The sequence below is a fragment of the Oncorhynchus gorbuscha genome, linkage group LG01, assembly GCF_021184085.1.
Source record: "Oncorhynchus gorbuscha isolate QuinsamMale2020 ecotype Even-year linkage group LG01, OgorEven_v1.0, whole genome shotgun sequence".
NCBI classification, from domain to species: Eukaryota; Metazoa; Chordata; class Actinopteri; order Salmoniformes; family Salmonidae; genus Oncorhynchus; species Oncorhynchus gorbuscha.
Genome location: NC_060173.1, coordinates 72,575,737 through 72,589,383, shown reverse-complemented (window position 1 = coordinate 72,589,383; position 13,647 = coordinate 72,575,737). Strand labels below are relative to the sequence as shown.

The 13,647-nt window shown below is 41.7% G+C and overlaps 1 protein-coding gene across 1 annotated transcript; it reads right to left on the bottom strand.

Annotated features, from left to right (window-relative positions):
- Nucleotides 1-1,872: 1,872 nt before the first annotated feature.
- On the bottom strand, nt 1,873-12,787 carry LOC124041668 (ATP-dependent RNA helicase DDX18-like). The gene is made up of 14 exons (XM_046359515.1): nt 12,629-12,787; nt 11,923-12,111; nt 11,574-11,789; nt 10,235-10,370; nt 9,896-9,996; nt 8,735-8,934; nt 7,586-7,700; nt 7,323-7,462; nt 6,841-7,002; nt 5,299-5,451; nt 5,042-5,155; nt 4,875-4,931; nt 2,639-2,816; nt 1,873-2,415 (listed from the first exon to the last, which is right to left on the bottom strand). The coding sequence occupies exons 1-14, from the start codon at nt 12,732-12,734 to the stop codon at nt 2,270-2,272; spliced, it is 2,013 nt and encodes a 670-aa protein (XP_046215471.1). The 5' UTR covers nt 12,735-12,787; the 3' UTR covers nt 1,873-2,269.
- Nucleotides 12,788-13,647: the final 860 nt, after the last annotated feature.

Here is a 13,647-nt window from a genome sequence, read left to right as displayed (position 1 = left end):
CCTCCTTGCTTGCACATGCTTTTTCAGTTCTGTCCACAAGTTTTCTATAGGATTGAGGTCAGGGCTTTGTAATGGCCACTCCAATACCTTGACTTTGTTGTCCTTAAGCCATTTTGGTAAAACTTTGGAAGTATGTTTGGGGTCATTGTCGATTTGGAAGACTCATTTGCGACCAGGCTTTAACTTCCTGACTGAAGTCTTGAGATGTTGCTTCAATGTATCCACATAATTGTCCGTCCTCATGATGCCATCTTATTTTGTGAATTGCACCAGTCCCTCCTGTAGCAAAGCACCCCCACAACATGCTGCTGCCACCGCCGTGCTTCACGGTTGGGATGGTGTTCTTCAGCTTGCAAGCCTCCAAACATAAATAACATAACCATTATGGCCAAACAGTTCTATTTTGGTTTCATCAGACCAGAGGACATTTCTCCAAAAAGTTCAATCTTTGTCCCCGTGTGCAGTTGCGAACCGTAGTCTGGCTTTTTTGGAGAAGTGGCTTCTTCCTTGCTGAGGACCTTTCAGGTTATGTCGATATGACTCATTTAACTGTGGATATAGATACTTTTGTGCCTGTTCCCTCCAGCATCTTCACAGGGCCCTTTGCTGTTCTGGGATTGATTTGCACTTTTCGCACCAAAGTACGTTCATCTCTAGGAGACAGAACGCGTCTCATTCCTGAGCCGTATGATGGCTACGTGGTCCCATGGTGTTTATACTTGCGTACTATTGTTTGTACAGATGAACGTGGTACCTTCAGGCGTTTGGAAATTGCTCCCAAGAATGAAGCAGACTTGTGGAGGTCGACAATATTTTTCTGGGGTCTTGGCTGATTTCTTTTGATTTTCCCATGATGTCAAGCAAAGAGGCACTGAGTTTAAAGGTAGGCCTTGAAATACCCCCTCAGGTACAACTCCAATTAACTGAAATTATGTAATTTAGCATATCAGAAGCTTCTAAAGCCATGACATAATTTTCTGGAATTTTCCAAGATGTTTAAAGGCAGTTAATTTAGTGTATGTAAACTTCTGACCCACTGGAATTGCGACAGTGAATTATGAGTGAAATAATCTGTCTGTAAATAATTGGAAAATGTATGTGTCATGCACGAAGTAGATTTCCTAACAGACTTGCCAACTATAGTTTGTTATTAAGAAATTTGTGGAGTGGCTGAAAAACAAGTTTTAATGACTCCAACCTAAGTGTATTTAAACTTCTGACTTCAACATGGTCAACTAAAACCATTGCATTTTAGGCTATGGTGTAATGCAATGTTTTGCCATGTGTGGTAGGTTTTGTGGATTGACACTTATGTAGGTGTCATAACCAGCCATACAATAATGTAATACCTGTCATAACGTCTAATACAGGCATCATGACATTATTACGATCATATAACAGGTTGACAAGTTACTGTATGTAAGCTGTAATATGTTATAACCATGTCATAACATGTTGAGACGCTGGGTGTCAAGTGTTCGCAATATTATTGCACACAACTGGACTACTGTGTTCAGACTGGTTCAGACCCATATCTTCACTGCACCACCTATATTAAACCTGTGCTTGAATACACCGCCCCCATGTGGAACTTATGTCACTACAACCACTAGCTCAGGATCTCTTCAATGGTGATCAGTTTTTCAAATGAGACATTTGAGAAAACAGCATGCCATTACTTTTGTTGTGGAAATGGGTTGCAATACCTATAATTATGAAGGATGCAAGTGTAATAACTCTTAGTCACAAAATGTATCAACAACTGAAAAGGCTTGTTTAAAAATATATATATAGAAATAAATAAAAGTATACTATAAAATGGGAATACGATGGTTGCAAAGCTCTGAAATGCTGTGTGCCAACAACAGTGTGTGTGGGTGTGTATAAACGTTTTAATTAGCCAGTAAAGTAGAAGGATGAAAATCATGGAAATACATTTAGCAATGTACAGTTCTGTATAATTAAATCAAAGACAGTCCATGGTAAAAATCCACATCTTCTGTGACTAAAGGACTGCAGGGGCTGTCTCAACAGTTATTAGCCCACAGAGAGTCCTGTCACTAGATACAACATACCTGTCCAGAAAGACAGGTGGAGGCATTGAAGCGGAAATTGGGCCTCCGACAGGTAGCAAGAGACTGTTCTAACACATACAAATAGGGAGCGAGACATGACGCCCATTACAGGGTCTCTAGATAAGATAGAGATTGAGAGGGGAGTGCGTCCAGGTCAGGAAGCCATTTTGTAGTGGCCCCCCAAGGACCGCAGGTCAGCGTGAGAATTGCCTCTTGTCCCCCTTGCCTTTGTTGACGTGCTTGAAGATTTTGGCTTTGTGAGCGGGCTTGCCCTTCTGGTAGCCGAAGCCGCCACCTCCACCCCTCTTAGTCATCTTCAGACCTCCTTTGCTGTGAACGTCTGGAGAGGAGTGCTGGGTTAAGGGAAACACTGTACTGCAATGAATTGACCAATTGAGAAGGCTTTTATCGTTACGACCTGGGAGGGGGGGTGGGGGTTGCCAGAGGGATGGAATAAAGGATGTTTGACAACAGACACTGACAAACAAAGTAAGGCGATTGCAACCCTTCAGAAACGACATTGGTGAAAATATGCCCAGGCACTTGGCTGTAGAAAAGGATACTCAGGTCGACGTAGGGAGGCACAGTAAAGCCGAAAGACTGTGCCACCATGGGGAGGTTGAGCGTGTTGACACTGTAGATCGCTTTGAGGGAATGAGAGTCGTACGCCCGCACATAGGACTTGTAGGCCTCCTGGGCTGACTTGTGCAGGTAGTAGTTCTTCTCAATCAGCTTATTCAGCTGCAAATAACAAATTGAGAAAACTATAAACCTTTGGATTTGTCATTGAGATTTCAAGGCTTGTCAGATAATTGCATTACACTCCACTGCGTATTTATTTGGACAGTGAAGCTAAAACTTTATATTTGGTTCTATACCACAGCATTTTGGAATAGAGATCAAATGTTTATATGAGGCGACAGTATAGAATGTCAACTTTCTATTTGAGGGCATTTTGAAATAGTGCCTTCAGAACATATTCATACCCCTGAACTTATTCAACAGTTTGTTGTGTCACACCGTGAGTCAAAATGGATTCAATATAAAAACAATTGTCCCCCAACTACACACAAACTTTGAAAACGTTGCACACCTGGATTTTAAAATACTTATTATATTATTATTTATTTATTATTTAATTATATTATTTATTTTTTGTGTTAAATTCTTCAATCTCTATGAAGTTGATTGTTGATAATGGCTAGACAGCCATTTTCAAGTCTTGCCATAGATATAAGCTGATTTAAGACAACTGTAAAAATTCTATGTAGTCTTTGTAAGCAATTCCAGTGTAGATTTTGCCTTGTGTTCAAGGTTATTGTCCTGCTGAAATGTGAATTTGTCTCACAGTGGCTGTTGGAAAGCAGACTGAACATGGTTTTCCTCTAGGATTTTGCCTGTGCTTATAGCTGCATTCCGTTATAGCTGCATTTTTATCCTAACAAACTCCCTAGTACTTGCCGATTACGAGCATACCCATAACATGATGCAACCACCACCAAGCTTGAAAATATGAAGAGTGGTACTCAGTGATGTGTGAGATTCACCCCAAACAACACCTTGTATTCAGGACAAATGTGTGTATTCAGGACAAAAGTGAATTTCTTTGCCACATATTTTTGCAGTACTATTTAAGTGCCTTGTTGCAAACAGGATGCATGTTTTGTAATATTATTTTTCTGTACAGGCTTCCTTTTCACTCTGTATTTTAGGTTAGTATTGTAGAGTAACTAAAATATTGTTGATCCAATCTCAGTTCTCATATCACAACCATTAAAACTGTTTTAAAAATCACCATTGGCCTCATGGTAAAGTCTCTGAGCAGTTTCCTTCCTCTCTGGCAACAGGGTTAAAGACGCCTGTATCTTTGTAGTGACTGGCTGTATTGATACACCATCCAAAGTGTAATTAATAACTTCACCATGCTCCATGTGGGTGGGGTGCAGAGATGGGGTAGTCATTCAAAAATCATGTTAACCACTATTATTGATTACAGAACGAGTCCATGCAAATTATGAGATTTGTTAAGCAAATTTTTACTCCTGGAATTATTTTGCTTGCCATACCAAAGGGGTTGAATACTTATTGACTCAAGACATTTCAGTTGTAAATGTATGAATTTCAAAAATGTTCTACAAACAAATTTCCACTGATGTCATGGGATATTGTGTGTAGATCTGTGATAATCTAAATTTAAATAATTTTAAATTCGCGCTGTAACAAAATGTGGAAAAAGTAAAGGGGTGTGAATCATTTCTGAAGGCATTGTATATGTTCAACCTTTTAGAAAAGAAGCACAATGTATCTAGTCCTCTCATTTGTGTATTGAAGTGGTCAAAAGTTTAGTATTCGGTCCCATATGCCTAGCAACGCAATGATTACATCAAGCATGGATACAAACTTGTTAGATGCATTTGCAGTTTGTTTTGGTAGTGACTATCAATTTAATCAATTTTGAATTTTGTCTGTAACACAAAATGTGGAATAAAGGGTATGAATACTTTGCAGGCACTGTATATGAAAATACCTTCAAATAAAAGATGTTCTTTACTGTCACCTCAAAACATTTAATCTCCAATCCAAAATGATTCAGTATAGAGCCAAATTAAAAGTTTTAGTTTCATTACCCAAATAAATACGTTGGGGAGTATGTAACAGAAGTTAACTCCTATTCAAAAAGGAAGAAGTTGCTTATGACTTGACCTGAATATTGAATTAGCCGTTGCAGTCCACGTGACAGATGTAATGTCAGTTAGCTCTGATTCACATGCAGAAATAAAATGTGGATGAATAGCTTACCTGACCCTGGATATCAGAGATCTTTGCCCAAGAGAATTCAAACTCACTCAAAGGAACCTGTGGCAAGATAAAACAAACATATTGCTGCTGAAAGACTTCATCTTTTGCATGTTTTTCTTGGTTTTGCTGGGTTGAGGTAATGAGAGATGGTTGAGTTAGAGTCTTACCTTGGCTTGTTTGAGGAAGCGCAGGAAGCCCAGCTCCTCTGGCCTGAGGATTAGGAGGGCATGGCCTATGCCGTTGATCCCGCGAGCCGTTCTGCCCACCCTGTGGATATATTCCTAGGAAAAGAGGGAATAAATAAAGAAGAGGGGAAACAATGAATGCTTCCCAGAGGCATTGGCTAGAGATGCCTATAGGCTAGGTGTTATTTATGGCTAATGTCAAAGCTGCATGAAACAGTGAATCAAACTTCACTAGGTACCTTGGGGTCATCTGGGGGGTCATATTGGACAATCCAGTCCACCTCAGGGATGTCCAGGCCTCTGGCCGCCACATCTGTACACAGCAGGATGCCTGAGTCGGCGTTACAGAACTGGAAGAAGGTGGTGGTACGCTTGGTCTGCTTTTGCTTCCCCTGAGAGATCAAAGCAAAAGGAGATTAGACGTCAGCCACAGACAGCAGTGACCACAGAGGATGCCTGCTGAAGGCTTCCACATGCTTCGGTTCGGTTGGCTAGGCGAACTGAATGTGCATGTTAGCATACTCCCTTAAAAAAAGACTGTCACAATGCTAGCCGTGCCATTACAGATTCTGGGTTCGAGTCCAGGCTCTGTTGCAGCCGGCCGCGACCGGGAGACCCATGGGACAATTGGCCTAGGGGAGGGTTTGGCCGGCAGGGATGCCTTGCCCCATCACGCACTAGCGACTCCTGCGGCGGGCCGGGCGCAGTGCACGCTGACAGTCGCCAGGTGTACGGCGTTTCCTCCGACACATTGGTGCGGATGGCTTCCAGGTTAAGTGGGCATTGTGTGAAGAAGCAGTGGAGCTTGGCTAGGTTGTGTTTGGGAAGATGCATGGCTATCGACCTTAGCCTCTCCCGAGTCCGTACGGGAGTTGCAGCGACGAGACAAGACTAACTACCAATTGAATACCACGAAATTGGGTAAAACAAATTAAATAAAAGACCATCGCTTGAAAAATGAGAAAAAGCAGCAATAGTAATGTTTGTCCTTTTTCTCCTTTGTCCTCCGTAGCCAAAATAGTCTGAATTAATCGAACTCAAGAAATCTGTCATTGACATTTTTGCCAAACTTATTACAGCATGTTAATGTTTAATGTCACAGCACAATATTTGTTCATATCATAGCACATATGATTGTGCTATAATGGTTTAAAGTCTTTAGACCCAATTGTGATTGTACCAGTCATCTCTGCAGCAGACAAATGCGAGAGAATGCCTTGTGGAGTCAGACTGGGGTTCACTGTAGCAAAGCTTAAATTGAGTCAGATAACAGCCTGAAAACTTATGACAGAGTGTAGCCTGCAATATGTTGCTAGTCTTGGAACTATCTTGCTGTTACCCGAGACACAGATTAATTATATTTTAGTTTTGGCGTAATTATCACCTGTGGTGTATATGGCTTGAGTGTCTTTTAGACTCAAAGGGCCCAGAATAACTTCCTGAGACAATTGAATAAAGTGAGTTGTGTTCAGCAGGTACTAAACAGATAAACCGTCAGAAACGGGAAGGTACTATCTGAACTTGTCCTATAGAACACACAATTTTGTTTACTTTTGCAAAACCTTTGCTATGGTGTGCCCTAATGTTTACAACCCTGACCGGTACTACAAAGCAGGATCAAGGAGTAAGCCAGGTAACTTGCCTAAATGTTATAAAATACATGTTTTTTAAATGTATTTTTATAATATAAAGATAAGCATGAAATGAGCATGGTTTAATAGACTCAAGAACCCAACACGCATAATAGTTTAGCATTCTTAATGACAGAGGTGACAACTCACGTGGATGGCCATGACAGGCAGGTCAATGTAGTTGAGCAGCTCGTAGTGAAACTTGACCGACATGCAGGATGAGAAGAACACCATAAGCTTCTTCTTGCGGTTCTTCTTCAGGAAGGTGAAGAGCAGCATGAAGCGCTTCTCTGAGGGACACACCACATAGCCCTGAAAACCAAGACAATGTTTACATATCAGACCACGCATCCCTGAAGCACCAGAGACAACCAGAGAACCACATCCCTGTCTGAAGTACACATTCTAACTGATGTGAGGTTTACCTATAACCTTGCCGGCCGTGGATGAGACACGGCAAGGTCTCAAACGACCCAATACTCGAACCAAAAACATTAAAGCTTTGCTACTTTCAGATACTTTGAGTCTTGGGACAAGTGACGACTATCCACTTAACTAGCTACAACAAGCTGACCCCCTGGCACGTCATGCATGAGTATCGTCACTCTGCAGCAGTTCGTCATTTTGTTTACCTGCTCCAGGCCGTCCACGGTTGCGTTGTCCTTGTTGTCGTCCACACCCACGTAGAGGGGCTCCTTCTTCAGGGAGATACGGGCCAGGTCCTCCACCTTACGGGTCTGGGTGGCCGAGAACAGCATTGTCTGCCTCCGCTCTGAGGAAGAATGCACGTTGAACATGTTAAACACTGGGAGTTACACATACAGACAAATAGCATCATCAAACTCCATGGTACAGTATGTGCAAGGACGGTTATAGCCATGAGGTGGGTACATACTTGGCAGGAGTTTGATGATCTGCTTCAGCTCCTCCTCGAAGCCGACCTCCAGGATACGGTCAGCTTCGTCAATAATCAGACACTGGAGGTTCTTATACATGAAGCCAGCAGTATTCTACAGAGAGCAAGGGGGTGGAGAGAAACAAATGAAAAGGAGTCCAGGACTGAATGTGTGCAAAAATCTAGGTCCCATTTAGTCGACTGGTCCATTATTTGGTCGCCAGATTTGTTTTGTTGAGTGGTCGCAAATTAATTGTATTTATTTTATGGCAGACACACTTGTCTGACTCACACCAGTCTCAGTGGACTGATCCATTGTGGAGGCTGCGGGGATGGCACAGTCTAGCACAGGCATCACAAGCAAGGGTATTTGCTTTGGCATGCCAAGCAATTTGATAACATTTTGGAAATAAGTGAAATTGCATTGGTTTCAAAATTGCATTGGTTTTCCATAAATGGCTACTGCTTTGGAAATGACACTGTTTGAGAGTATTCCTAAGGTCTAAAGTATGTGAAGACGGGTCTTTGGTATAATAAGAAAAAGTTGAGTCAAGGAGGGGCTGTGTGGCTAAGATGCACAAGGCGCGTCTCTCCCCAGAATGTGCTCTCCTGCCAATTTTTGCACATTCATTGTTTCATAACTTTGTTTGAATATAAAATAAACGATATGTAGGCGACTGAACTTGGCTGATACTTTAAGCACTTCAATTAAAAGTTAAGAAATTATTGAAGAGGGAGCAGAGATCAATATAGCCTAATCAGAAAGGGGAAAGAAAAACTGTTCCTGACCATCCTCCCCCTGCGGCTGGCCTTCGCAGATTCTGCCATTACGCTTCTGAAGTTTCCGCCAACCTTTTCCAATCTGCGTGCCAAGTTATCGTACCATTTCTACTAATCTGCGTGCCAGTTACGATTTTCATGGAACAGTTTAATTTATAATAAAGCCTTCATATCTCAAAATCAATGTCATGTGGTTCATCAAAATTCCACCTTAAAGTAACTTATATTGCTATTGCCAACTCTATGCGCTGCATGAGGCAAATGGTCACACCAGATACTGACTGGTTTTCTGATCCACTCCCTAACCCTTTTTTTTGTCCCAACTTAGATATAAATGAATACAGTTACGGTTCTTATCACCACGGTTACCTGGAGGTGGTCAAGCAGTCTGCCGGGCGTGGCCACCAGGATGTTGACGCCATTGGCCAGCCTCTGGGCCTCGGCCGTGCGGTTGCTGCCGCCCATGATCAGGCCGAAGGTGTGCACGTGGTGGGTCATCAGCTCCTTCATCACGCCGTACGTCTGCATGGCCAACTCGCGCGTTGGGGACAAGATCACCACGCCTGTACCTTAGGATAGTGGGGAGCAGGGCCGCGTCTCAGGCACATTTCAGTTCAGTTCTTAGGCCCTTTCTTTAGATCCTACACCTTTGATGTTAGCAGAGCTAGTAAGACAGGATGGGTGGAAGGTAATGAGGGACATTGTGCCTAGTCTACAGGAGAGTTAAGTCAAAACATTGCTATATTTCTTACTCCTACCCAGTCCTTTCATATCTGTGAATGCCTAAACAAAAAATGGGGGGGTCTACACACTCTACGGAGACAATAGAGACAGAGCATAGTACAGTGTTGAAATGTCGTTTTTAGTCACGAAAAGAGGCGGCTTCTTGTAATATGCTTCGGGGGGGGGGGGGCAGTGGTGTCACTTGGTTCCTTGACCTGATCAACAGGCTGCGCATGAAAGTAGCATTGATAACCAAATATAACCTCAGTAACTATTCAAACAATAAACCAAACATTGTAGCCTTACTGGAATCCACCCAAAAAGGTATTTTGTTGTGAAGTAATAACTACAGCTAAACGGTAAAAACAGCGGGTAGTCACGTGCCTTCTCTATTTTTAGCTGATATGGGAGCGAATACATTGAAGATTATTATTATTAAATTATTTCACATGGGTGACATGTGGGATGCTAAGTAACCTACACCTTACTGGCAGGCACAAAACATGGTCATGTAAATCAAACATTAACTTTCATTACATGAAGGCCTAGCTATTATTTAAATATGCAGTTAGTTCTTTTGAATTAGCTTACAGTTGTGATGTTTTCAACAGAAAAATCTCTGCCATCACCCCCTTGTGAACTTTGCTATCTGGGAGAAATGCATGGACCGGCGAGGTATCATGTTACCAAAATGTGTCCACTGCTCTAAAAATCCATAGACATGCACGTGAAGCTTTTAGCATTATGATGCAGAATGTTCATAACATTGAACCAATATAGACGGTTGAAGTAATCTACTAATCTTACCATTTCTGGGCATAAACTTAAGTTTGTAGATTAGCTCGATGGAAGGGATGAGGAAGGCCAGGGTTTTACCACTGCCAGTCTTAGCAGCAGCCAGGATATCTCTAGAAGAGTCAAAAGATATACATATATATATAAAAAGGGGGAGTCATCTATCAAGTCAAAACAATATTAGCCTACTAAGTCCTTTATCAGTCCTGTAGGGCTGATTCTAGTATGCAAGTCAACAACTTTTGGTGGTTCTGGATGGATTTTACAGAGCTCTGCTTTAGAGATGCAGGGATACGTGAACAGGTGGCGATTCTGCCTAACATGAAACTTGGAGATAAACTGTAGGCGTACCTTCCCTCCAATAGGGGCTGTATGCTTTTGTGTTGGATCTCAGTCATGTGCTCAAAGCCCATCTCCTTCACACCCTTTAGAGTGTTCTCACTCACCAGAGGCGCTAGAGAGGCAAACGACGTGTCCTCAAACACACCTGAGATACAGAAACCACAGTTAACAGTTCCCACACCTCTGTGGGTTTTGGCATGGAAGGGCTCTAGTCTAGCACTGACACATAGGGATGGGCATTGGTATTTGAATAGGCCTACTTGCGAGAGCAGGTCTATTCATATTTTTTTTAAAATCACAGGCCTATTTTAACAATGAAAAGGCTTAGTCTCAATTAAATAAAATGATCTATGTGACATTGCTACACACACACAGATATACAATGACATTTGAAATGCTTAATTTATTAAAACAAACGCTTGAAAGTAATTTTCAAGACATGCGCCCAGTAAAAACACAGGCTTCCGTATAGCCTACACAAGTTTCACACGTTGCGTGTAGCTTGGTGTTGTTGGCACTACAGTCAGAGACACCATGTGAAGTGGGAGATCACTAATCAATGAAAAATGGACGTAAAATTCCAGAATTAAGTTAGATAAATGAGAAGGCACAGGCCACAATGAGCAACCGACAGGTAGGATGAGGTTTATTCTGAATGGAATGTTATAGACAAGGAACGGGGAGCGCAGTGAAATAGCCTAAACTATTCTAGCTGGCTGGCTAACGTCTAACTATCTTAGCTAGCTTCTTTACATCGTTTTGATGCAGTAGAGACAGGCACTGCCAGATGGGATGATAGATAACCTATGCCATTTACACGTTTGTCTAACTAGCGTGAGTCAGTGGCTACTTTTTTGCCTCTCCCTCTGGTGTCTCACACACCGCTGGCCCCTGCCCAACTTGTTTAAAAGTTGTTTTTTTTTTTTTAACTAACTTTTGTTATTATAAATAGTGAAATTATTTTAAATGCCCATCCCTACGAACACAGAACACGGCAAGTAGACTGACTGGGGATTACCTACAGTAAAGGACCATGGTTACCAGGAAGATAAAACACAGACTATTATACATATTTGTATGCTGGCAGAAGCTCAATTGTAAATAGTGCCTGGCCCATATCTAAGACTGAAAAATGATTGCTACACATAACATGCACAACTGACAAGGCTAACGTTTGGTTGTGCAAAGGCTTCTAATATATGCCATTTAGCAGACGCTTTTATCCAAAGCGACTTACAGTCATGTGTGCATACATTCTACGTATGGGTGGTCCCGGGGATCGAACCCACTACCCTGGCGTTACAAGCGCCATGCTCTACCAACTGAGCTACAGAAGAACATGGAATACCTGTCAAGCCAGATGGGAGCTTTGGTTCATCTTCCTCCTCAGTATCCTCAAACTTCTCTCCTTCCCCCATCTCTGCCCCATCCTCACTTCCCTCTTCATCATCCCCCCCCCCATCTCCCTGTTCAAGAGGCTGTGTGGGTTTATCTGTGGTCTGATCAGCATCCTCCTCTGTCACATCCTCCTCCTCCTTCTTCTTCTTCTTCGCTTTTTTCACACCTACATTAGAAACATTAAATATTCGTTGACATGGACAAGATTCACTAACTTCGGAAACTGACACTTTTAGCCATTTACCTGTGAACGGTTCAACAACCACTCTAATAAATGACTGAGTGGTACACAACATTACCTGGCTGTTCAGTGGTGTTGAGCTTTCTTTTATTTTTCTTCTTGACAAAATGTTCTGTGTCCACCTCTGCCGGCCCATTCTTCTCTTTTTGCTGCTTATTCGTGGGTTTGGCATTCTGTGGCTTTGATATGGCTGTGGCCACCTGACTCCTTTCATCACAACACTCCTCTGGAAGTCCGTTTGCGTCGTCTGTGATCAACGTAAGTTACACAGAATAATTATATATATATATATGTGTGTGATTTTTTTTAAAATCAACTAGGCTATCATTCAACGAACTAGCTAGGTGGCAGCAAACCTTAGCTACCTTACTGACTGTTTTGGGAACTTCATTCAAATATGGCAGATATCAATAACGGGAAGAGATCAACGTCTCAAAGCCAACCATGTACTACAATGTTTGGCTTATGTCTAAGGTTAGCTTTTTCCCCCCAAAGCAGTAGTGTAGTAGCTAGCTATAAAAACACCACAAGCTAACGGAATGGGGATCATTTTCTTTACGATCATTGATTTAACTACGTGTATGAACTAAAATACTGTCTTTAATGCGTGATTTCCGATATAGAAACATCCATCAGAGACATACTAGCTAGTTAAGGTAGCTAACAAGGGTAATAGCTACCTAGCCTTGCTTCGAGGTGGCCTAGCGCGATAAAGTGTCAATACAACTTGTCGACAATGATTTCAGTACTGGAAAAACAGTTACCATTATCTTCCTCCTGTTTCCGTCTCTGAAGTAGCTTTCGCTCTTTGTTCTTTACGCTTCTTTTCTGGATTTTCTGCCGAAGAAGCCTCATCTGAAGATCTGCCATGATGGCAGCTGAGCACTCACACACGTGGAACTATTCTTCTTCGGTGGCGTTTATCGGTGATTGGCATCCAACGTTATGGTGCATTACCGCCACCTACTGTACTGGAGTCTGGGCCAGGGCTGAAATCAATTTTACCTGCCAGACCCGTTGCTCTTAATTAAAAAAGAGAACAAAAGTTACCCCTTGACTTATTCCACATTTTTGTTGCGCTACAGCCTGAATTCAAAATCGAATTAATATAGGTTTTTCTCAGCCATTAATACACAATACCCCATAAAGACAGTGAAAATGTTTTTAGAAATGTTTGCAAATTTATTGAAAATGAAATACAGAAACATCTTATTTACATGAGTATTCACACAATATTTTGTAGAAGCACCTGGGTAAGTCTCTAAGAGCTTTCAACACCAGGATTGTGCAACATGTTCCCATTCATATTTAAACAATTCTTCAAGGTCTGTCAAAATTGGCTGTTGATTATTGCTAGACAACCATTTTTAGGTCTTGCCCACCACCAACAGGTGCCCTTCTTTGTGAGGCAATGGAAAACCTCCCTGGTCTTTGTGGATGAATCTGTGTTTGAAATTCACTGCTCAACTGAGGGACCTTACAGATAACTATATGTGTGGGTTACAGAGATGAGGTAGTCATTCAGAAATCATGTTAAACACTATTATTGAACACGGAGTGAGTCCATTAAACTTATGTGACTTGTTAAGCAAATTGTTACTCCTGAACTTAAGGGGTTTAATACTTACTGACTCAAGACATTTCAGCTTTTCATTTTTTATTAATTCATTAAAAATTTGACAAACATAATTCCACTTTGACATTATGGGGTACTGTGTGTAGGCCAGTGACAAAACAATCTGAATTGAATACATTTTAAATTCAGGCTGTAACACAACAAAAT